General features: G+C 36.8%; 1 protein-coding gene across 4 annotated transcripts in view; it reads left to right on the top strand.

Annotated features, from left to right (window-relative positions):
* The first annotated feature begins 204 nt into the window (after positions 1 to 204).
* LOC110448933 (RUN domain-containing protein 1-like) overlaps positions 205 to 23,885 on the top strand; it is a 37,581-nt gene continuing 13,900 nt past the window's right edge. Inside the window, exons 1-16 of one of the 4 annotated variants that reach the window (XM_021495446.1) lie at positions 205 to 370; positions 2,665 to 2,830; positions 3,521 to 3,656; positions 4,383 to 4,481; positions 6,047 to 6,154; positions 6,366 to 6,475; positions 7,160 to 7,202; positions 8,545 to 8,635; positions 9,166 to 9,174; positions 11,143 to 11,201; positions 12,424 to 12,429; positions 16,910 to 17,002; positions 18,118 to 18,254; positions 21,268 to 21,388; positions 22,145 to 22,237; positions 22,926 to 23,036. In XM_021495446.1, coding sequence (XP_021351121.1) covers positions 2,670 to 2,830; positions 3,521 to 3,656; positions 4,383 to 4,481; positions 6,047 to 6,154; positions 6,366 to 6,475; positions 7,160 to 7,202; positions 8,545 to 8,635; positions 9,166 to 9,174; positions 11,143 to 11,201; positions 12,424 to 12,429; positions 16,910 to 17,002; positions 18,118 to 18,254; positions 21,268 to 21,388; positions 22,145 to 22,237; positions 22,926 to 23,036 — 1,377 coding nt within the window. In that variant the 5' untranslated portion in view covers positions 205 to 370; positions 2,665 to 2,669. The remainder of the gene's footprint in view (positions 371 to 2,664; positions 2,831 to 3,520; positions 3,657 to 4,382; positions 4,482 to 6,046; positions 6,155 to 6,365; positions 6,476 to 7,159; positions 7,203 to 8,544; positions 8,636 to 9,165; positions 9,175 to 11,142; positions 11,202 to 12,423; positions 12,430 to 16,909; positions 17,003 to 18,117; positions 18,255 to 21,267; positions 21,389 to 22,144; positions 22,238 to 22,925; positions 23,037 to 23,885) is intronic. The other 3 variants (XM_021495447.1, XM_021495449.1, XM_021495450.1) reach the window with 3 other exon arrangements.

The following is a 23,885-nucleotide window of genomic DNA, read 5'->3' on the forward strand; positions in this document are numbered from 1 at the left end:
AACTCTGTAAATTAGTAAATAAAATCCATTCGAGAAAAAAATAGACACAAATGAGTTGAAAACAGATACTTTTAAAATTAAATTTCTTAAAAAGCTTAACAAAAATAAAACATATCCAAAAGAAAATAGATTTTAAGTGCAAAAATATATAGTACGAAACTTGCTGCATCGTGCTTCTAGCTTTACTTTACCAAAATCCCCGGATAATGTGGTTTGTTGGCAAATCTGAAGACTACCTAACTCAAGCCAAGTCAGTGATGTCAACCCAGCCGGTCTGGGTCTATTAGAGGTTAAACCTCTGGTATATTCACTGACTTACATAGGATTTTTGAAGAAGAGTACACAGATTTTACGTTTAATTGTATTGCAAGTGAGTATACAAATCGCATATGTTGATCAGTGGCAGTGCCACCCACGCAAATGACAGCTGACCTGCTGATCGACTAAAGACCGACATTTTCCCGACTGGAGGTACTATTTGAATGGCTCTATTTCATCGTTGATCGTTAATAAAGAAAGGAACACTGTCAATTATACCGATATGTAATGCAAGCAACGTTCAAATGACATTATCAATAAACAGCATGATATAAAACTCCATACATAATTTAGCGTCGGTCACCGGTAAATCTTGTACGCCGGATCCGGACCAGATGAGCGTATCTCAACAATACAATTGTTTATTCTCCACAATTTTCTACAATAATTTTGTCAACCTTTTTGTAAATATGACATTTTTAAATAAAATCATAATAATAAATGCTAAGTTTTTTTTGAACACAAACAATAATTGAAAACTTATGGCTATTAAACAGATCAGCCTCAAGTCCAACACACTCTGCCGATTGAGCTATATTAGCTCTATTGACTTATCGGAAATAGGTCTTTTGAGCTATTAATAAAAGGATTCTTTTAAAAAAATAATGATGTAAAAAATTTGGAAATTTTACAATTATGAAAAAAACCCAACATCTAACTGTATGCTTTTTGTAGTCAACATTACCATAAAACTTATTGTTTTATGCGACTTTGCTTTAATTTAATGAAAATTGAAATCTGAGAAAATATAGTTCAATACAGCTATTATTTATAGGTGTATATAGCTATATAGGTCTTTATAGCTATATAGCTCAATCGACAGAGTGTACTAGACCTGCATATAAACATATTGGAAACACAAGTCAAACTCAATATGAACTTGATGATCTTTCATTAAATTTGTGGTTCACGATGAGGACATACAAAGAAAACCTACAAGAAAATACATATAAAATTACCTTTCATACAACTTGCATCGGAATGTATTTACCGATATATAATAAACGGAATAGAAAAGAATATATTGACTGCGATATGTTTTACATATAAATATAACTATCGCTAATTAAATATAGTTATAGTAAAACATACCGCAAACAGCTCTTTCCAGAATTAGATAAATACAGCTTTGTATAATGATACCGACGTCGATCGCAGAACGTCAGTAAATAATGCAGACCCAAGGCCTAGAGCCCCAGGACCTTCTATACGGTGCTAGTGGTGGCAGGAAATTTGTGTGAAATGTCTGTGCAGCGAGGTCACCTGTCGATTGGTCAATCGTCCAGTGTCCAGTCAAGTGCACAAATAGATACGAACATGCCCACAGACATTTATGAAACGGTATAGCATGTGTATTTCAGACATTGGAACAAATCCCTGTGGTTGGATATTAATACATGTATTAGTACTTAATATGTATTCTGTTCATGTTTCTGTTAATATCATGTTTTTCTCTGACAAATGGGAAGTGATATTAAGAGAAATCTACTGTATTAGTACTTACTGGTCATTTGTACATTTGACAAAGGAAACATGTTTTTGAAAGCTTGCAAATTAAGTTTCGAAATACTGTTTGTGTTCAAACTTGGTATTTATAATATATATATTCATACAACACTGATGAATCTCATCCTGAAAATCATAATATCCAAAGATTTAGAAACTTTTGATAATGTACATGTATATTACGGTAAAACTTATATTGTTACCATAAAAAGCATACATTTGACAAATATATTACAGTGATTTTCGGGCACAGATACTTGAGCCCTCAGCTCGTGCATGTCCTATGAGACTCATCCACATTTTGAGAACCCACTGTATCTCTTAGTAAGGGGATACATCAACATTTTGAAAATGATGCTTAGGACTTGTCTGAAAAGAAGGCTACAAATACCAGAGCAAATAACAGTGTGTTGCAGCTGTATTCTTTACAATTTATATAAATTCAATATTTATCTTAACTGCTGTGAAGAGTACACTTAACTGTACAAACTTTAGGATAATAATTAGTAATAATTTTCAATATTCAGTCTATATCGTTCTGTTGAGTTAATGATGTTAATCACTTGGTTATGCTTACTAGTTTTTCTTCTAATGTTTTTGTATATCAGGACTAAAGTAAATCTATGAGAGTGCCAGGTATGATTTTGAAACACCTGCCTATGACGCCTGTCTATTTGATATGTGTACATGTTGCAATTGTGACCCTCTAAATTTAAGGAATTTAAAGTAATTTAAAGTAACTTGTAAGTTATGAAATTGCTAAATCTCAAGGGTCAACTGAAAGTCCTGGTCCATTATAACATCAATTTTACATTATTGTATTTGTTTTTATTTTTACAGTATTCATGATGATGGATGAAACATCAGTAACTAATGATTTAGACGACAGTGTGGAATACAACTATGACAGTTTTGATGAACAGACGGACGACCGACCAGCGGAGCGCTGGGCCCCACTTGGAGCTGCTGCTACTAGTCCTGTGCCGGGGGCTGCAGCAGAAGCAGAGTAGGTCATGTTATAGGATTAGGTTAAGTTAATTTACGGCGTTAATTTACTACTAGTCCTGTGCCTGGGGCTGCAGCAGAAACAGAGTAGGTCATGTTATAGGATTAGGTTAAGTTAATTTAATACTAGTCCTGTGCCTGGGGCTGCAGCAGAGGCCGAGTAGGTCATGTTATAGGATTAGGTTAAGTTAATTTAATACTAGTCCTGTGCCTGGGGCTGCAGCAGAGGCAGAGTAGGTCATGTTATAGGATTGGGTTAAGTTAATTTACTACTAGTCCTGGGGATGCGGCAGAGGCAGAGTAGGTCATATTATAGGATTTTTAATTTACTATGGTGAAATCACTTGTGGATGGTAAATGTTCAGTCCACCTTACATCAGTATAGAAAATGAGGTTTTATTGCTTTAAGTGTAGAACAATAAATCAATGGGCATAGGATGTCTGGGATTACTTTTGAGCTCAAAACTCCAAGGCCATGCTAAGTTTTGATAGACAAAATTAGTTTCAGAAAAATAATTTGCATTAAATTCCCTTGGACATATAATTTCAGTTCTAATTTGCAAATAGTTTTACCTAAAACATGATTAAATTGGTAAGTTAAAGGTTGCTAACAGAATTAGGTCAAAAGAAACAATATCATCAAAACCTTTTTTGTTCTCGGATTGCTGCAACAAACATATTTTTTTTACAGTCACATAGAACAATTGGAGAAGCTAGAAGAAGAACAGGAACAGTTAAACTCTTCCCTACTTGCCCTGACAACTCATTTCGCTCAGGTTCAATTCCGACTGAAGCAGATTGTCAGTGCAGATGCTGAAGACAAGGAGGTAAACATGCAGGCCATTTCAGAATACAAACACTTTGTTCTCAAATGCTTCAGTTATAAGGGCTATATGTACTAGAATCTGTTTGTACTCATTTGTCAGACAAATATAAAAAACAACAACTATATAGCCATTCCAGCAGGTGAAAACCAGATGTGCAATGTACCAGTATTGTCATTATCAAACACTGGTACAATAGTGCTTTGACTTTAAGTAATCCAAAATACATATGTGTTTATCTTTCTTATACCATGTACTTGGTATCTAATTTGTCATTGTCAATCATACATTACCTATAAACATATGTTTGGTTAACAATGATCCTGTAATGACATAAAAGCAAACTTCAGTATCTGACAATGTACACTATCATTCGTAACATATGAATTTATCTGGCATCCAATCACTACTGTATACCAGGATATTTTTGTCCCAATTAAGCTTTGGCCTTTGTTCACCCTCTGCAATGAGGACAAATTAAATTTTACAGTGAATATTAGTAATCAAAATATGTAATCAGATGTGAAGGGCAAAATCAACAGCGGATGAATGTAGATTTTACCGGCTAGGACAAAAGTTGGACGGGTGATAGTTTCCTGATGTACAATAAAGGGATTAAAGTTTTACACTATTTATACCACAATGCACACTGCACAGTGTCATAATATTGAAGCATGTGTACATACTGCCTTTTCCAGGACTTAAAAAAATCATCTTTTCTGTTTGAAGGTTCTTCTGAAAGAGCTGGAGCAGTTTGCCTTCAAAGGAATACCAGATGTCAGGGGAACGGCCGTACAGGAAGCTCAAAGTCTTCATGAAAATTTAATGGTTCAGTTCATAATCTTCTTTTTATCATTAAATGAGCATTACTAAATAATATATCTATATGTCATTAAGGATCCCTGTACCACTGCCAAAAACTGTAAATAAGTATTGGAAACTGTCTTCACCGGCTTGACTGCAGCTTTGATAAGCCATTTCTGAAAAGAAAACCATACATTGTGGGACTAAAAGATAAAATGAACAAAATATAATTGATGAAAGTGTTCTTAATGTAAATATTCTGCGGGGCCAGACAGGTATTTGAACCCTGGACTTCAGATTGTTAAACTATTACTCTAACTAGTCGAGCTACCTGGCCTAGGGAAGGGTCCTGGCCGAACTGTGCTACGGTTATAACCACACTGAAGATTGTTAAACTATTACTCTAACTGATCGAGCTACCTGGTCTAGGGAAGGGTCCTGGCCGAACTGTGCTACGGTTATATCCACACTGAAGATTGGTAAACTATTACTCTAACTAATCGAGCTACCTGGCCTGGGGAAGGTTCCTGGCCGAACTGTGCTACGGTTATATCCACACTGAATATTGTTAAACTATTACTCTAACTAATCGAGCTACCTGGCCTGGGGAAGGTTCCTGGCCGAACTGTGCTACGGTTATATCCACACTGAAGATTGTTAAACTATTACTCTAACTGATCGAGCTACCTGGCCTAGGGAAGGGTCCTGGCCGAACTGTGCAACGGTTATATCCACACTGAAGTTAAGGGGAGGTTACTGTATATATAGGATAACCACTGTGCAGTGGGACAAGGGTCCTAAATGATCATTAATGCTATCACATTTTACAACAATATTCCACTTACTTCAGAGAATTTCATTTAATGCCATTTAGTTTTATTTGATACCATGTTTTCCTTTTTTCATGTATGGTATGTTATTTAGATTGCTTGATATTGTAATTCGGCATGAACTTCTGTAAGTACCATGTTCCTTTGTCAGTTTTTCAGCATAGTACATGTACATGTTTCTTAAAAGCACTGGTAGCCATTTTTGTAACTGCCTCGAGGGACCATGATATATTTCATAGGTATCTCCTTGTTAAACAGTGTTCTGATGTACAGTTTTAAATATAACAAATTATAGAATAACTTTATATTAAGTATACACTATAAGTGCCATATTTTTGCAAAAATAAACACAAGGTCACATTTTCAAATATATTACATTCAGGGAATAGTCTGTTATATAAATAGAAAAATGTATAACACTTGGAGAGAAAGTATAATAATGTTTTGAGAATGTGGTTCCTCCACTGATCTATGTCACCAGTCCAGTGATGTCACCAGTCCAGTGATGTCACCAGTCCAGTGATGTCACCAGTCCATCACCAGTCCAGTGATGTCACCAGTCCAGCGATGTCACCAGTCCAGTGATGTCACCAGTCCAGCGATGTCACCAGTCCAGTGATGTCACCAATAGTATATCTGTTGTAGGTGGCGGGGGTGGCTCTTTGCCGGCTAGTTAGTATGGGTTATAAACATGTAAATGTAATTATGTTTCTACACTATATATTTTCTAGTTTCTGAAGTTTTATGATTTCCTTGTAGAGTGACAGAGAGCATGAGATGAAGATATCAGAACAGAGAGAAAAACAACAAGAACTGATTAAACAGCTAAAAACTCAGTTAGAAGACCTGGAGACCTATGCATATGAAGTGAGAACATTTTCTGTTCATTATCCTATCTTTTGTTTTTGTTTTTAGTCTTAACATGTTATAAATATATATTAATTTCATTTCAATTCTTTTGGATACATGTGTCTTTATACTTCCTGTGTTTATGCTAAACCCTGTAATTTGATTACTAAAATTTTCTTTCAGGATTTCCTGCAATCTATATATAATGTCATCTGTTTTTGCATCACAGACAGGTGAAGCAGAAATACCAACAAATAAGATGATGGAGAAACAGAAAGTGGTGATTGATGAGCTGAGAAACAAGCTGGACTTGGATCTCGATAACTATCAAAAACTTAGGTAATGGTCATCATGTCCATCCACAGCCGACAACAAACATTCTTTTCTGATGAAAACCCAGATTGAGAGTGTTTGATCCTGGGTGTGTCAGAATGCACTCATCACCATACATGCCATAACTTTCCGGTGCAAAATAGTGAGATCAGTGATTATTTTTAGTGAGATTTGGTCAAAAATAGTGATTTTATCTCTGTATTTGTGAGGAATTTGTGAGACATTTAAAACATAAATTATATAGCATATAACATAGTATTGAATCATTTGTGTTATTCTGAAGTCACTATATTTTTTAAATGTCTGAGACAAACAAACAAAATCTTCAAACAGCTGAAAAGTCATTTATATTTCATGAGCAGGAGATGAAATTAACAAGGAAAGTTTAGGTAGTGAATTCAGTAGCACTGTGAAAGTTTAGGTAGTGAATTCAGTAGCACTATGAAAGTTTAGGCTCGTCATTCAGTGTCTGACAGAATAGAAAAGATGAAATAGTAAGTTCTGAGTGTATTTTATAAGATAAACAATATATTGGATATAAATTCTTGAATGTAATTTGTCCAAAAAGTGATTATGTTTGATGATGATAATATATAAGATCATTAGCTCCCAATGTAGAAAGAAGTATTTTGTCAGACATGTTCTGCGGGTAACTTGTGTTTAAAATGTTGGAAATACTTTTTGTTTCAGTATGGAAGATTTAAAACTGGTAGTGGATCGTGCTGTAGGACAGGTATAAGTAGACCCCTGTTGTTTATGTTGGTGTATGTGTGGTATATTTTGTCCTTGTGTGTTGACAGTGATATATGTTCCTGTGTGTGTTGACACTGATATATTTTATCCTTGTGTGTTGACACTGTGGTACATTTTGTCCTTGTGTGTTGACACTGTAATATATTTTATCCTTGTGTGTTGACTCTGTGGTACATTTTGTCCTTGTGTGTTAACACTGTAATATATTTTGTCCTTGTGTGTTGACACAGTGATATATTTTGTCCTTGTGTGTGTTGTCACTGTGATATATTTTGTCCTTGTGTGTGTTTACATTGTGATATATTTTGTCCTTGTGTGCGTTGACACTGTGATATATTTTGCCCTTGTGGCATGGCACTGTGGGACTGTGATATATGTTCCTGTGTGTGTTGACACTGATATATTTCGTCCTTGTGTGTTGACACTGTGATATATGTTGTCCTTGTGTGTTGACACTGTAATATATTTTATCCTTGTGTGTTGACACTGTGATATGTTTTGTCCTTGTGTGTGTTGACACTGGGATATATTTTGTCCTTGTGTGTGTTGTCACTGTGATATATTTTGTCCTTGTGTGTGTTGACCCTGTGATATATTTTATCGTTGTGTGTTGACACTGTGATATATTTTGTCCTTGTGTGTTGACACTGTGGTACTGTGATATATTTTGTCCTTGTGTGTTGACACTGATATATTTTGTCGTTGTGTGTTGACACTGTGATATATTTTGTCCTTGTGTGTTGACACTGTGATATATTTTGTCCTTGTGTGTTGACAGTGATATATGTTCCTGTGTGTGTTGACACTGATATATTTTATCCTTGTGTGTTGACACTGTGATATATTTTGTCCTTGTGTGTTGACACTGTGATATATTTTGTCTTTGTGTGTTGACACTGTGATATAGTTTGTCTTATATGTTGACATTGTAGTATATTTTATTTTTCAATGTTCCTTTAATAACAAATGTCAAAATAATCATCAGTGTATTTTAGAGTACATAATCTTTACATTATGTAAAGTTTACCATTGACAAAGCCAACCATCAGATACAGATTTTAGGGATAAAGGTTTACGTACCTGGTACAGATTTCAGGGATATAAAGGTTTACCTGGTACAGATTTCAGGGATATAAAGGTTTACCTGGAAAAGTTGATGCAAAATGGGTCAAATTCAAGAATAGTCCAGCGATCTATTTTACCACTTCTATTGGAATAGCCAACCTAGACCTGTCACACGTCACACACAGTTTACTTTTATAGTATTAGCTAGATTCTCATTAATCTAGTGTATAATGCCTCTGTTTTCACTCTCCCTGTAGATCGTAAATCCAGCCAAAGTGAAAGAGAAGCTTGTGGATCAGCTTAAGACACAGATCACAGACCTGGAACGGTTTATAGACTTCCTACAAGGTAAGGTTTTACGACGATTGGGCCCTGTGATATCGGTAAGGTTTTATGACGATTGGGCGCTGTGATCTCGGTAAGCTTTTATGACGATTGGGCGCTGTGCTCTCGGTAAGGTTTTACGCCCATTGGGCGCTGTGATCTCGGTAAGGTTTTACGATGATTGGGCGCTGTGATCGCGGTGAATTGTTACTGTGACAGAGTTAGGTTAGCACACCTCATTTCACAGTAAATTTTTACAGTACTGTCAATGGCAGATTTTAAGAAAACAGAGTGAAATTTTAAGAAACATTTTAATAGTTTCCAAACTTAAGTTATTCTACAGATTCTGTTCTATTGCTTGTTAATGAAAAATGGTTTCATAAAATGCCTGATATCCATGACAATTATTTATCTACACTGGCTACCATTCAAAATTCTGTATACTTATAAACTGCCTTAACCAAGTGCATGATCTGATTGTCTAATGTGAGTACTTACAATGCTTGCTAGTTTGAAATATTGCAAAGTATAATTTTTAAATGTTTCTTATTCAGTTGAACCAGGTGAGAGATGCTTTGCACCTTATACACATTAATACAAGAAACTGTATTCTGTAGTCCTGTAGTTACTTTACCTGTCATACTAACAGTTCCAACTACCTGGTATATTCGACTCATTGACAAGTTATACAATCACAGTCAATAACTGGTGTATGATTATAGTACCCTACTTTACTAGGCGTCAAAGACTATTGCCTTTCCTACTTGTAGACCCATATCTATGTAAACTTTCACTGTTATTGACATTCCTGTATGTATGCATGCTCTATACCCAGATTTACTTAACAAACCTTATTTCAGCTTCGATTACCAGACTTCTGTACAAGCACAAACTGTCGTAGGGACTGGTACACTGCATATTCTAGCCTACAATATCTGTTGAGCAAAGTTTGTTTGAATAATTTAAAAAAGAATAATTTCATCTTTCATTTGTATTTGACATTTAAGTAATTTTTGATGATTGATACATTAAATTGGTCCATATTGCTCAAGTTTTGCGAAATGTAGTGTAATAGGAGGTAAATATAAAGTAAACTGTAGCTCAAAATGTAGTGTTATAGGTGGTAAATATAAAGTACACTGTAGATCAAAATGTAGTGTTATAGGTGGTAAATATAAAGTAAACTGTCGATCAAAATGTAATAATTACTAAAATATGGAAACCATTGTGTATTACGTTAAGATTTAACCAAACATTTTTAGCTCACCTGCCCGAAGGGCTAGTGAGCTTATGTTATGGTGCGTCGTCCGTCGTCCGTCTGTCTGGCGTCAAATTTTTACTTTAAACAACTTCTTCTCAATAACCACAAGGCCCAGGGTACTGATATTGGGCCTGTAGCCTGCTGGGATGAAGGGCTACCAAGTTTGTTAAAATGTTTGACCTTGACCAACTATCAAGGTCACTGGGGTCAGATGTCTTAAAATCTTCAAGTGCCTTCTTCTCAATAACCAAAACGCCCAGGGTACTGATATTGGTCCTGTAGCATGCTGGGATGAAGGGCTACCAAGTTTAATCAAATGAATGACCTTGATCCACTTTCAACCTGATGTCCTTGTTCGACATTCAAGGTCACAGGCGTCATATGTTTAAATCTTTTAATAGGCTCTTATGATTCAAACACTGATATTCTGCCTGTAGCTGTATTTTAGTCCACTTTTAAGATTACAAGTGTGAGATTAATACCAGGTGAGCGATGCAGGCCCATTGGGCCTCTTGTTTCTGGACAGAATGACTGTTTTGTTGGCATTGTTACTAAATGGAATCTGACTAGATAGCTGACAGATGCTGAAAAATACAAAACCATGATAACAGTAGGAATAATGTCCCAATGACAGAATTTCCCAAGTGTTGACGAATCTCAACATTGTTTTGAACTCATTATAGTGTATGCATGTAGTGCATTTGGAAAAGGTGATGGCCAATAGCTACAGTATAATAAGAGCAGAAAACTGGTCAATTCAAATTTACAAAACTAAATTTCCTGAAAGGATTTACCTTGGATCTACCAAAAATATTTGATTTCTTAGGTTTGAAATAGCTTACATGGATGATTGATTGTAATATTTTATCTTTAATTTCTGCAATATATACCATCAGGTGTCATTTTAAGTCCAGTATCATTTTTGTAAAAATGTTCTGCCTCAACCTGTGGGGACAGGTTTACCGGAGTAATTACAAGACTTGGTGTGAACATTCTCTGCATCAACCCAGATACAGAGACAAACTAATGGTGCTCTACATACACATTTGTTGTGTTTAATCTACCAAGACCGTCTATTCTTGAAAGTGTGAGAGAATTATAATCACCATGGTCTTTGTGTGGGGTTGACACTGTCTTGTTAACCCATCCATGTTAACAGTTAGGATATACTTATTAAACCGTTACTGTTGTAACTCTGGTGCCAGTAGTATAAACAAACCAACTACGCATTAGTATTCTAAATCTAAATATGGCACTACTGTTTTTCCAGGAGATGCTAGCAGTCCAGGACCTCTTGGCAAGGAACGCTGTACTTGTCCTGTTCATAAGGTAACTCCCACCTGTGATGACTAATAGCAGTGTTACAGTAACTGTTAAATCATCCTCACTTCCAGCAATAGGTCTGCACATTTAACATCCTCTCCAGTTTATCAATTTCACCAGGCAGATACTAATTAGAACTTAGAATGACACACCAGGCAGATACTAATTAGAACTTAGAATGACACACCAAGCAGATACTAATTAGAACTTAGAATGACACACCAAGCACTTCAATTTTATTACAAGGTTCATTATACAGATTTACTCACAAAATTAGTCAATGTAGCATAATCAAAACCCTTTCCTCCGTAAATGTGATTCTGTTGATGAACTGACAAATTTAAGTGATGCACAGAAATTAATGATGCAAAAGGTGGCAACCAATATTTTGACAACAACTTCACATTGAACCGCTAGAGTGTCACTATGGACTAATGTCATTATGTCACAGTTAACAGGTTAGCTTAACAACTTGTTTCACATGGTCACATTCAACATCCTGTGTCATTTTGTCACTTATAAAAATATGGGAAAACTGATTAATATATGTAATAGAATAATGTACCAAGTAGAAAAAAACACCAAGAAGAATCTGAAATGCAAAGCTCTTAAAATGTTAGCTCTGAGAGAGTATCAATAAAGTTGAATATTTGTTATCTAAAAACAATTGTTTTCTGTATACAATGTGAATATCAATGCTGATACAAGTTTATAACAACGTTCTACAATAATACAGCTATTTGTACCGATACCCTGACTACACAAACATACAACATTTTGACAAATACATGCATGTAACTACATCGTTAGATTTATTTATTACATTTCTTGTCTAAACACACTTTCATAGGGAGTTTCCTGGTTCTTCAATATATAAAGCATCTCATTTCTATCCTCTACATAGCTCAGTAATGGTAAGTTTCTGGTGTACAAAGCTGCATGCTGGTTTTAATTTGGATGCAAATATTGATTGAAGAGGTGTATGATTTGTGTTGAGTCCCATGTATTTTTGTCTAAACCATGGTTTGATATTGGGTTTTAACCACCAGATAATTTTGAAATGATAATTTTCGATTTTTTTTAAAAAAATTAGAGAAAACGTGACTGTAAGTGTAAAAAAATTAAATCTGATTGTAAAACATTTGATGATTAAACATGTAAATTAAACCTGAAATTACTCCTGAAATGATCTTAAATCCTGTTTAATTTTTTATTTAAATGTTAAAAGGATGAGGTAAGGTCACTGCACTACCTTGTCAAGTTGTTAAATCATTTAAAGTGTTTGCTTTGCCTAAAGTAATATATTTGTTTTAATGGGTAATGCATGACTAAGGGACATAACTCCACTAACATTTCATACAATCTCAGTAATCCAGAGATTGGAAGAGTGACTAACTACTAACTAACACTGTAATTAAGGTGTTGCTGATTTACACAGCATTTTGAGGCGTTATATATATATAGGATAACCCTGCAATTTGAGGCATCGCTATCCTAACACTGCAATTTGAGGCATCGCTATCCTAACACTGCAATTTGAGGCATCGCTAACCTAACACTGCAATTTGAGGCTTCGCTAACTAACATTGACTGAGATTTGACTAACTTAACGCTATGATTTGGGTTGTAATTATCTTAACACTGAGATTTGACTAACTTAACGCTATAATTTGGGTTTTAATTATCTTGACACTGAGATTTGAAGCATCACTAACTAACACTGAGATTTGACCAACTTAACGCTATGATTTGGGTTGTATTTATCTTGACACTGAGATTTGACTATCTTAACGCTATAATTTGGTTTGTAATTATCTTAACACTGAGCTTTGACTATCTTAACGCTATAATTTGGTTTGTAATAAGCTTAACACTGAGATTTGACTAACTAAACGCTATGATTTGGGTTGTAATTATCTTAACACTGAGATTTGACTAACTTAACGCTATGATTTGGTTTGTAATAAGCTTAACACTGAGATTAGCCTACCTTAACGCTATGATTTGGGTTGTATTTATCTTGACACTGAGATTTGACTAATTTAACGCTATAATTTGGTTTGTAATAAGCTTAACACTGAGATTAGCCTACCTTAACGCTATGATTTGGGTTGTATTTATCTTGACACTGAGATTTGACTAACTTAACTCTATGATTTGGTTTGTAATTAGATTAACACTGAGATTTGAATAACTTAACGCTATAATTTGGTTTATAATTAGCTTAACACTGAGAATTGACTAACTTAACGCTATAATTTGGGGTGCAATTATCTTGACACTGAGATTTGAAGCATCACTAACTAACACTGAGATTTGACCAACTTAACGCTATAATTTGGGGTGCAATTATCTTGACACTGAGGTTTGACTATCTTAACGCTATGATTTGGGTTGTATTTATCTTGACACTGAGATTTGACTATCTTAACGCTATGATTTGGGTTGTATTTATCTTGACACTGAGATTTGAAGCATCACTAACTAACACTGAGATTTGAATAACTTAACGCTATAATTTGGTTTGTAATAAGCTTAACACTGAGATTTGACTAACTTAACGCTATAATTTGGTTTGTAATTAGCTTAAAACTGAGATTTGACTAATTTAACGCTATAATTTGGGTTGCAATTATCTGTACACTGAGATTTGACTATCTTAACGCTATGATTTGGGTTGTAATTAGCTTAACACTGAGATTTGACCAACTTAACGCTATAATTTGGGTTTTAATTATCTTGACACTGAGATTTGACTAACTTCAAACTTCATAGAAAGTTTAATTACAGAGCTCAAACAAGTTGGATAAACAACATTATCCGACTGTTAATTACAGAGTTATGCCCCCTGAATCAGTGGAGTTAGTGTAATCACAATGTTCTGTCAATAATTAATAGACTTATTCCCCTTGGTTTCATTAATGCAATACTAAATGCATTCCAAGATGTTTTATTGTACTCATTGATCTACCAGGTATGTTGAATTATTTCTCATTTAACATCAATAACTCACAAATATTTTATTTATTTCAACGATACAAACAACTGCTCATTCAACGTGTGACGACGTATGATGTTAAACGTGTGACCGGTGTATTATGTTAAACGTGTGGCGACGTATTATGTTAAACGTGTGACGACGTGTTATGTTAAACGTGTGACGACGTATTATGTTAAACGTGTGATGACGTATTATGTTAAACGTGTGACGACATATTATATTAAACGTGTGACGGGTGTATTATGTTAAACGTGTGACGATGTATCATGTTAAACATGTGATGACTTATTATGTTAAACGTGTGACGACATATTATGTTAAACGTGTGACGACGGATTATGTTAAACGTGTGACGACATATTATGTTAAACGTGTGACGACATATTATGTTAAACGTGTGACGGGGGTATTATGTTAAACGGGTGACGATGGATTATGTTAAACATGTGATGACTTATTATGTTAAACGTGTGACGACGTATTATGTTAAACGTGTGACGACATATTATGTTAAACGTGTGACGGGTGTATTATGTTAAACGTGTGACGATGTATTATGTTAAACATGTGATGACTTATTATGTTAAACGTGTGACGGGCGTATTATGTTAAACGTGTGACGGGCGTATTATGTTAAACGTGTGACGGGCGTATTATGTTAAGTGTGTTACAGAAACATTGTCTAATCCCATGACATGATACAATCACTTACATCATGTTTGATGTATACATTACATAGTTACACAGTGCAGGGAAAATTGAAAAATAGAGGGGTCAATGGCCCCATGGCCCCCTCCAGGAATATCCCTGCAGTGTGTCGGGCAGTTCTCAATTTCTGCTGAGGATTTTGAAATTGTCACCAAATTACATAACATATGGTGGACAAACCAAATAATATATCATGAGAAATTACAACCCTACAAGTGGTTGACTTGGATTTCAGGCCACAAACATGCATGCCCCCTTCAAACATTTTGACTAAGAAGGGTAGCTTACATCTCTTCAACTCTACACATATCTTCAAAGCTGGGTTATATATTATTTCTACATATAAATACCATATCATCTTTTGAAGTGCTTATTAAACTCAATCACATGGAGTCACAACTTTCCTTCACTAACTTCTGCCATTACAGTGAATACTGACATTCAACAAGAACACAATACTTCTGTAATCTGGCTGTTCTTTCTAGAATTGATGTTACGTTTGTTATATGTTCTCAAACGTAAATAACGACTAACTGATGACCAGCTGATGATTCTTATCTCCTGTTGACAAACAGGCTATACAACGGGACTATTTTTAGTCCCCCCCCCCCAGGACAGTTCTAGTTTAAGTAACCATGTCAGTTAGTGTGGGTTTTGTTCGGATGTTATAATAAAAGGTAGGTAAGTAACCATGTCAGTTAGTGTGGGTTTTGTTCGGATGTTATATAATAAAAGGTAGGTAAGTAACCATGTCAGTTAGTGTGGGTTTTGTTCGGATGTTATATAATAAAAGGTAGGTAAGTAACCATGTCAGTTAGTGTGGGTTTTGTTCGGATGTTATATAATAAAAGGTAGGTAAGTAACCATGTCAGTTAGTGTGGGTTTTGTTCGGATGTTATATAATAAAAGGTAGGTAAGTAACCATGTCAGTTAGTGTGGGTTTTGTTCGGATGTTATAATAAAAGGTAGGTAAGTAACCATGTCAGTTAGTGTGGGTTTTGTTGGGATGTTATAATAAAAGGTAGGTAAGTAACCATGTCAGTTAGTGTGGGTTTTGTTGGGATGTTATAATAAAAGGTAGGTAAGTAACCATGTCAGTTAGTGTGGGTTTTGTTGGGATGTTATAATAAAAGGTAGGTAAGTAACCATGTCAGTTAGTGTGGGTTTTGTTGGGATGTTATAATAAAAGGTAGGTAAGTAACCATGTCAGTTAGTGTGGGTTTTGTTGGGATGTTATAATAAAAGGTAGGTAAGTAACCATGTCAGTTAGTGTGGGTTTTGTTGGGATGTTATAATAAAAGGTAGGTAAGTAACCATGTCAGTTAGTGTGGGTTTTGTTGGGATGTTATAATAAAAGGTAGGTAAGTTTTAAAGTTGATGTCATTTATAACTGTTTGAAAAATTTCAGAGTGAATGTATAATAAAATCCTCGTGAGGCCACAGAATGATCATATAGCTACAAGTTTATAAAAGTGGGGTACTTAACATCTAGTATGTTTATTACAATCCCCTCAGCAATAATGGCCTGTTTGCTTGACTGGAAGCCTTATGCGCCTATTGGCACAGAGAAACTTAAGTTCTAGGGGTTTGTTGTTGTTATGAGGGCACATTGTTTTGTTTTAAGATAGTGATGTTTTCAAGGGGAAAACATGTTGTTTGGTGGAGTTTTGTTGTAGGATAGGATGACAATTTTAGGGGAAAGACATGTTATTTAAGAAAATATTATCATGGGATAATTTGAAAAAAAGGTTACCAAAAGTACAATCAGAAACATGTTTGAGTATCAAACGACACAATGTCACATTGTTAATCATATTGTTTATGTTATCATACTTATCTCCTTGTTATACATCTTAGATTGTTTCTGTGCTACAAATTCATCTCATCGGTCTGTAAGAGTAGCAAGGGTGTATCACAGAAGAAGGTTGTCAGTATAAAGAACCAGCAATCTACCAGATTTCCACAATTTGATGTTCATTTAATTGATCCTGTTGTGTTGTCACAGTTTGGTGATGAAGGATCTGACCATGGAAAGGATTGCTGTAAGGCTCCACATAGTGGACGACCCTCTCTCAAGGACGGCAAGGCCAGAGCCAAGGTACACACTACTTCAGTGGTCTCACTGGGCTTATTGTTTTATTCATTTGTCTACTGTATAAAGGGAAATTTTTGCTGCAAGTTAAATTAGACTTTTTTTCGCCGCGGTTATGAGGGTAAATTGATAATTACAGCCAACATTGGTTAACAACGTATTACGCCTAGTTATCAAATGTGAAGGGCGAAATTAACACTTGGTGAATGTGGATTATTCTGATGAAGGGTGAAAGTTTGACCAGGGGAACACGGTATACAGTATACAGTATCTAACCTTAAATTACCTTACCGTTTGACTGTCCCATAATAGCAATATGTATTTCTAAACATTTTCTTCAGGTTGGTAACAATCAATAAGATTTTCTATGTGACGTTTCGATGACTAGTACGAAATGTACACTGTCACCTCCATCAGACAAATGACCAGTGAAGCGAATGCACACAAAGGTGTAAAATGTGTACGCATTGTCCACAAAATCGATATCGATTCGACTACGCTGTAAGCGTATGTACAATAGTTGTTATATATGTACCGAAATGACGAGTCATTTTGGTACATACATAACAACTATTGTACATACGCTTAATTACAGCGTAGCCGAATCAACGACAGTTTGTAGCTGTACTGGCACAAAGCGTCTGTGAGATTATGATGAAACACACCATTTGTCCAGTGTCAACTTTATTCTTGACACAACTTCTAAAGAACCAAAGGTCTATCATAGAGCTTGCTTTGTTAAGGAGACATCGAGTTGACTTTATGTAAATAATTGACACCCATGTGCAAGGTCAATGGTACGATGTGTCGAAATAACTTAAAAGCTTCTTCTTATGAACCCTGGGACCTATATTAATGATTTATGCCTTCTTGGGAGAAGACCATTACCTTTCTTCAAATAAATTGCCTTCACGAAATGTTTAAAACTTGGAATCACAGTACATGTATTTGCATTGTATTTTGGTGAAGTGGAGAGCTATGAAGTTAATCCAAATAAATGGCCTCACCAATATTTAAATTTCACAGAAGTATTTCAAACAATTTCTATTCAAGAACAACAGAACAAAAAAGGATGACTTTTGCCTGTTTCTGTAATCTGAACGACTTTATTTGAATTACAGAACATTCGTGAGACAACAGCATTTATGAGGAGAACGATAACAGTGCTACAAATGTTCCTGTTAAGTCAGTTTGGCTGTGGCAGTCGAGACTTTCAGAGGAATGTCCTAAAAAAGACCACCAAGGGTAACCACTGGGGGTAGGTATAATGAATCGGTCATTGATAACCAAGGGTAACCACTGGGGGTAGGTATAATCAATCGGTCAGTGATAACCAAGGGTAATCACTGGGGGTAGGGAGGTATAATGAATCAGTCAGTGATAACCAAGTGTAACCACTGGGGGTAGGTATAATAAATCAGTCAATGATAACCAAGGGTAACCACTGGGCGTAGGTAGGTATAATGATTCAATCGGTGATAACCAAGGGTAACCACTGGGGGCAGATATAATGAATTAGTCAGTGATAACCAAGGGAAACCACTGGGGGAAGGTATAATGAATCGGTCAGTGATAACCAAGGGCAACCACTGGGGGTAGGTATAATGAATCGGTCAGCGATAACCAAGGGTAACCACTGGGGGAAGGTATAATGAATCCGTCAGTGATAACCAAGGGTAATCACTGGGGGGAGGTAGGTATAATGAATCAGTCAGTGATAACCACGGGTAACCACTGGGAATAGGTATAATGAATCAGTCAGTGATAACCAAGGGTAATCACTGGGGGGAGGTAGGTATAATGAATCAGTCAGTGATAACCACGGGTAACCACTGGGAATAGGTATAATGAATCAGTCAGTGATAACCAAGGGAAACCACTGGGGGAAGGTATAATGAATCGGTCAGTGATAACCAAGGGTAACGACTGGGGGGAGGTATAATGAATCAGTCAGTGATAACCAAGGGCAACCACTGGGGGTAGGTATAATGAATCGGTCATTGATAACCAAGGGTAACCACTGGGGGTAGGTAGGTATAATGAATCAATCGGAGATAACCAAGGGTAACCACTGGGGGTAGATATAATCAATTAGTCAGTGATAACCAAGGGTAACCACTGGGGATAGGTATAATGAATCAGTCAGTGATAACCAAGTGTAACCACTGGGGGTAGGTATAATGAATCGGTCATTGATAACCAAGGGTAACCACTGGGGGTAGGTAGGTATAATGAATCAGTCAGTGATAACCACGGGTAACCACTGGGAATAGGTATAATGAATCAGTCAGTGATAACCAAGGGAAACCACTGGGGGAAGGTATAATGAATCGGTCAGTGATAACCAAGGGCAACCACTGGGGGTAGGTATAATAAATCAGTCAATGATAACCAAGGGTAACCTCTGGGGGTAGGTATAATGAATCGGTCAGTGATAACAAAGGGTAACCACTGGGGGTAGGTATAATGAATGAGTCAGTGATAACCAAGGGTAACCACTGGGGATAGGTATAATGAATCAGTCAGTGATAACCAAGTGTAACCACTGGGGGTAGGTATAATAAATCAGTCGGTGATAACCAAGGGTAACCACTGGGGGTAGGGATAATGAATCGGTCAGTGATAACCAAGGGTAACCACTTGGGGTAGGTATAATGAATCGGTCAGTGATAACCAAGGGTAATCACTGGGGGGAGGTAGGTATAATGAATCAGTCAGTGATAAACAAGGGTAACCACTGGGGGTAGGAATAATGAATCAGTCAGTGATAACCAAGGGTAACCCCTGGGGGTAGGTATAATGAATCAGTCAGTGATAACAAAGGGTAACCACTGGGGGTAGGTATAATGAATGAGTCAGTGATAACCAAGGGTAACCACTGGGGGCAAGTATAATGAATCGGTCAGTGATAACCAAGGATAACCACTGGGTGTAGGTATAATGAATCAGTCAGTGATAACCAAGGGAAACCACTGGGGGAAGGTATAATGAATCGGTCAGTGATAACCAAGGGGAACCACTGGGGGTAGGTATAATGAATCGGTCATTGATAACCAAGGGTAACCACTGGGGGTAGGTATAATCAATCGGTCAGTGATAACCAAGGGTAATCACTGGGGGGAGGTAGGTATAATGAATCAGTCAGTGATAAACAAGGGTAACCACTGGGGGTAGGAATAATGAATCAGTCAGTGATAACCAAGGGTAACCACTGTGGGTAGGTATAATAAATCAGTCAGTGATAACCAAGGGCAACCACTGGGGGTAGGTATAATGAATCGGTCATTGATAACCAAGGGTAACCACTGGGGGTAGGTAGGGATAATGAATCAATCGGTGATAACCAAGGGTAACCACTGGGGGTAGGTAGGGATAATGAATCAATCGGTGATAACCAAGGGTAACCACTGGGGGTAGATATAATGAATCAGTCAGTGATAACCAAGGGTAACGACTGGGGGTAGGTATAATGAATCAGTCAGTGGTAACCAAGGGTAACCACTGGGGGCAGGTATAATAAATCAGTCAATAATAACCAAGGGTACCCACTGGGGGTAGGTATAATAAATCAGTCAATGATAACCAAGGGTAACCACTGGGCGTAGGTAGGTATAATGATTCAATCGGTGATAACCAAGGGTAACCACTGGGGGCAGATATAATGAATTAGTCAGTGATAACCAAGGGAAACCACTGGGGGAAGGTATAATGAATCGGTCAGTGATAACCAAGGGTAATCACTGGGGGTAGGTTGGTATAATGAATCAGTCAGTGATAACCAAGGGCAACCACTGGGGGTAGGTATAATAAATCAGTCAGAGATAACCAAGGGAAACCACTGGGGGTAGGTATAATGAATCAGTCGGTGATAACCAAGGGTAACCACTGGGGGTAGATATAATAAATCAGTCAATGATAACCAAGGGTAACCTCTGGGGGTAGGTATAATGAATCAGTCAGTGATAACCAAGGGGAACCACTGGGGGTAGGTATAATGAATCGGTCAGTGATAACCAAGGGTAATCACTGGGGGTAGGTAGGTATAATGAATCAGTCAGTGATAACCAAGGGTAACCACTGGGGGTAGGTATAATGAATCAGTCAGTGATAACCAAGGGTAACCACTGGGGGTAGGTATAATGAATCGGTCAGTACTAACATAAAGCAGCTGTAAGGTATAATAGGACAAGCAAAACATTTTACCAGTAATTGGAAACTAGAAGTTATTAAAGAATGCTGATATTAACAAAGTTATATTTTTATAATTGCAGTGATTTGAGGGCCCGGCTTGAAGTTGCTGTTGCAAAAGTTGCAGAACTGGCTAAGGAGCAGCAAGATGAAAAGGATTTGAGGCAGGAGAATCAGGATGAATATGGTAGCGACTCCGAGGAGGTAAGTAAACAATAGCTGCGTCGTGGGGACATCGGCTGGGAGAAGGTGGGACAGCTGTAAGTTGGGATCCCCTTTCTGTCTGGAAGGAGGTTGATCAGGAATGAGTTTTCGGGGGATCCCTCTTACAGGGTGAGAGGAGGTTAGTCACCTGTGTAGATTTTCAAAAAGATTGGTCAGTGTAAAAGTGGGAGAGGGTTACCTTCAAAAGTTTACAGGAATAGCTCTAAAAAAAATATTTTGAGGGAGAAGGTTAGAATGGGCTAGAGGGAGATGATGGGGAAGCAGGTAAGTCTTTTGGGGAAGAGAGAAGAGATGGTCACTTTCACAGGCTAAGACAAGTGGTACAACTCCTTACATTATTTGCATTAAATATAGAAGAAAAGTCACATGTATTTTTGTGGAAGATAGAAGAGGAAGGTGTCACCTTTATTGGCTCTGAAAATATAAGCATTTCAGTGATTGTAGGAGGCTAAGAGTTGATAGGATTGTAGGAGACTAAGAGTTGATAGGATTGTAGGAGGCTAAGAGTTGATAGGATTGTAGGAGGCTAAGAGTTGATAGGATTGTAGGAGGCTAAGAGTTGATAGGATTGTAGGAGGCTAAGAGTTGAAAGGACAGTTGTGTATGAGAGGTCAAGATTTACCTGGACAGGATGAGAGATGCAGCATCTGTAGCAGCCAAAAGCTGAACCGTTCACATCTGACTTGTAGATAAGAGTAGGAATGGTCACATTGAACATGTTCCTTATTACTGTAGAGCCAGGAGCAGAGCAGCCCAGCTCTAACCCAGGTGGTGAGAAAAGATCTGTCCATGGCCATCCGCGACCTCATGCAGCATGGACTCATGGAGGTAGGTGTCTTGGAGCCTGTTCGTTTATGCGGAACAACCGGTTTGTCCGTTTTTTAATGTAACAATTTCAGGTATATATCCTGGCAGACCTGCAAAATCTGCAACTGTTTATGCAGGCCTTGCAAGGCTTTGTCTAGACCCTCCTGAAAGCAGCATCAAATTACTAGGTCCAACCGGTTCAACCGTTTAAAAGAAAAGGGCCCTGTCATCTTGTGTATGGTATACATGAGGAAATGCTGCTGATAAGACCTGGACATGTTTAAAAATAATCATTTCCTATCTCAAATTCTGTGTTCATGCTCAATTTCTAATTTCTCAGAAAGTACCTTTTCCATATTTTGAAAATGCTTTGCCTAAATGTGTAGCTAAGTACCATATTTCATTGTTGAATGTTTAATTTTCACCCTTTCTCATTAATCAGAGAGTTACAAGAAAAGTAGTTTAAGAAGAACAACACTGATTCACTATGTATCACAATTTTCTGTAGTTTGTTGAGCGTGAATGTTTTCACACTTTACAATACCTTAATACTCTTTATGCTTATTACATGATTTAATTCCATGTTTTTTTAACTTATTTTATAGTACCTTAATGTGTATCCTGAGACAGGCACTTTAGGTCATCCTAGAGGCTGGGATTTTATTGTATATGCTGTACGATCATAATAATGTTGTGATTGTTTACATAGATTGGACAAAGTACTAGCGTAGTACCATTTGGCTGCATCCCAAACAGATCAGCAGCCGTAACTAAACAGATGCATGCCTGGGACTTGCTCCTGAGGTTTTATGAAATGAAGGTAGGTATGCATTCCATTTCTTGTAGCTATAGATCTCCTTGCCTTCTTTTTCTTTGTGTGCTAACACCAGGGTGTAGCAAAGATGCAATCAATCTGATTAAAATCATATGTTACATGGCTTCGTTAACTTCGTACTACGCCTGAACATCTGAGAGTGCCACGGTCAGGATCACGTTCAGGTGACCTTTATATTTATAAATACTTATTAAATTTGACCAATCAGAGACCCTCTTTCAAAAGGGCTTTCGGAGTTGTAACAAATATGGCGGACATTGATGAGAATGATGCGAAAGTTCTGAAGTTATTTGAGATTGATCGTATGAAACCCGAACAGATAAAGATATTCGAAGCTTTATTAGAGAAGAAAGACTATGGCAGTGTTGCCTACACAATTATTACCCAATGGGTACATTTTCCTTGGCGTCGTAGAAACGTCAGTTCCCGCCGCCATATTTGTTTTGGAAAACTAATCTGTTCGATCCCCCTCGCTATTTATCTATCAACCATGATATTCCGATCCTCTGGCAAACTTTTGCCAGCGCGCCTCTGATTGGTTCATCTAGAGGTCACTTGAACGTGACCCTGACTGCGGCACATTCAGATGTTCAGGCAGAGCCATGTAACAGATGATTTTAATCAGATTGAGCTGCAATAAAGCTAACACTGAAAATAATATTGTTTAAAGGATTTTCAACTATTTTTGAACTTGAATTTTTTCACCCAAAATCACCAGGCAGTATTTTTGTCTCAGTTAGGAAAGTAAAACTAAAACTGGAACAAAACTTAATCTATCTTAAGGATTCTGTTGGGCTCTACTAGAAGTGGTGTAAATGATTGTGTGACAAACAG

Source organism: Mizuhopecten yessoensis, unplaced genomic scaffold (assembly GCF_002113885.1).
Source record: "Mizuhopecten yessoensis strain PY_sf001 unplaced genomic scaffold, ASM211388v2 scaffold4387, whole genome shotgun sequence".
Taxonomy (NCBI): Eukaryota; Metazoa; Mollusca; class Bivalvia; order Pectinida; family Pectinidae; genus Mizuhopecten; species Mizuhopecten yessoensis.